The 1,551-nt window shown below is 40.9% G+C and overlaps 1 protein-coding gene across 1 annotated transcript; it reads left to right on the top strand.

Annotated features, from left to right (window-relative positions):
* Positions 1–586: 586 nt before the first annotated feature.
* Positions 587–1,421, top strand: Tsp_13751 (HMG box transcription factor BBX; the record flags this gene model as incomplete). Its single annotated transcript, XM_003368153.1, has 4 exons — positions 587–669; positions 733–871; positions 994–1,115; positions 1,236–1,421. Coding segments are annotated over 4 exons (530 nt in total), but the record flags the coding sequence as incomplete, so codon positions are not given.
* Positions 1,422–1,551: the final 130 nt, after the last annotated feature.

Here is a 1,551-nt window from a genome sequence, read left to right on the forward strand (position 1 = left end):
CCCCCAACTCCCGGTGTGGTGTTTTTTGGGGGGGGTTTTTTTAACAGCGGAGCAGGGCCAGGGGGGCCGCGCGCGGGGGCAAAAAAAGAGGGGGCTGACACAAGAAGAATTCCACAGGGGGGGTTTTTTTTGTGTTTTTAGGTTAAGAGGGGTTTTTATTTTCGCCCTTTACAAACGACAATTTTTTTTTCAGGGGGGTGTGATTTCCCAGGCCATTTGTTTTTTAAGGCACAAGGGTTCGGTTTTTTTATTCTTTTTTTACCGTTCCCCGAATTTTTTTAGTGAGGACTTCCCGAAAGGGGTAGGTTTTTAAGAAATCTTCCGGGGTGGAGGGTTGGAAATTTTTTTCGGTGTTTCTTTGTATTTCCCGGAGAGAGGGCCATGGGGGTTTTTTCGCCAGAATTGTGGTTAGATTTGTTGGGGGAAAATTGGAGGATCAATGCCGGGGACCATTTGATTTAGCCTGAAAAGAAAAAACATTCATTTTTGGAAACCAGGCAAATCCGGGTCAAATTTTGGATTGATTTGGACTTATTCCAACGTTGTTAGCGAATCACAACACCCGTTGCATGTTGGTACTTTGTAGGAGATGGTCTTCGAACCAGCTCATTATCTGCCTCTCTACCATACGAGACTGCCATTCGTCAGTCAAAATTTCAGCACGTGTTGGTGAGTTTCATGAATTATTTAAAAACAGTTTTTTCAATGCTAGATGATATATTAATTTTTCAGGAGGAAAATTCCGATGATAAAGCTCGTTGTATGATTGTTAAGTCGTCCCAGCAAGGAGGAGGTGATTGGAATTTTACAACCGGAGGAAGACTTACAACTGATGATCGGTCGGCTTTAGTTTCGCTTAGTCATGCCGAAGGTTTGTTGCTTTGTGTGCGTTTAAGTTTGAAAAGAAACGAAGAACTTTTTTCTCTTAAGGTGAAGTGGACGAAGATGACATCGACGACGATGATGACGACGTCTTTGACAACACTCATGGAGATGATGAATATCACGACAAACAGACCCGATCACAGGAATCAGAGAGGTTGGGCAACAAACGCAGAGCTCAAAGTCTTGGAGCAATGCCAAAGGATTGTAATGTACCGAAGAGTCCGAAAAAGGTATTGAAAAAAAAATTTCCTTTTTCATTCAAATTTTATATTTCAAATATACATATTTTATCGCTTATACATGCTTATATATATATACATATATATATATATACATGCATTGTGCAACAGGCGCGTGACAGTGATCACATTCGAAGACCAATGAACGCGTTTATGATTTTTTCGAAACGACACCGGCCGCTTGTTCATCAACGTCATCCGAATCAAGACAATCGGACAGTGTCGAAAATACTCGGTGAATGGTGGTACGCGTTGGGTCCAGAACAAAAGCAGGAATATCACAATCTTGCGTGTCAGGTGATCACTTTTACCAGTGCTCATTGATACTTAAACATTAATTATTAATGATAGGTTTTAATTGAAATTTGTTGAACTTTCTTTAGGTCAAAGAAGCTCATTTAAGCTCATCCAGACTGGAAATGGTGCA

This window comes from Trichinella spiralis (assembly GCF_000181795.1).
Source record: "Trichinella spiralis strain ISS 195 chromosome Unknown Scfld2987, whole genome shotgun sequence".
Lineage (NCBI taxonomy): Eukaryota > Metazoa > Nematoda > Enoplea > Trichinellida > Trichinellidae > Trichinella > Trichinella spiralis.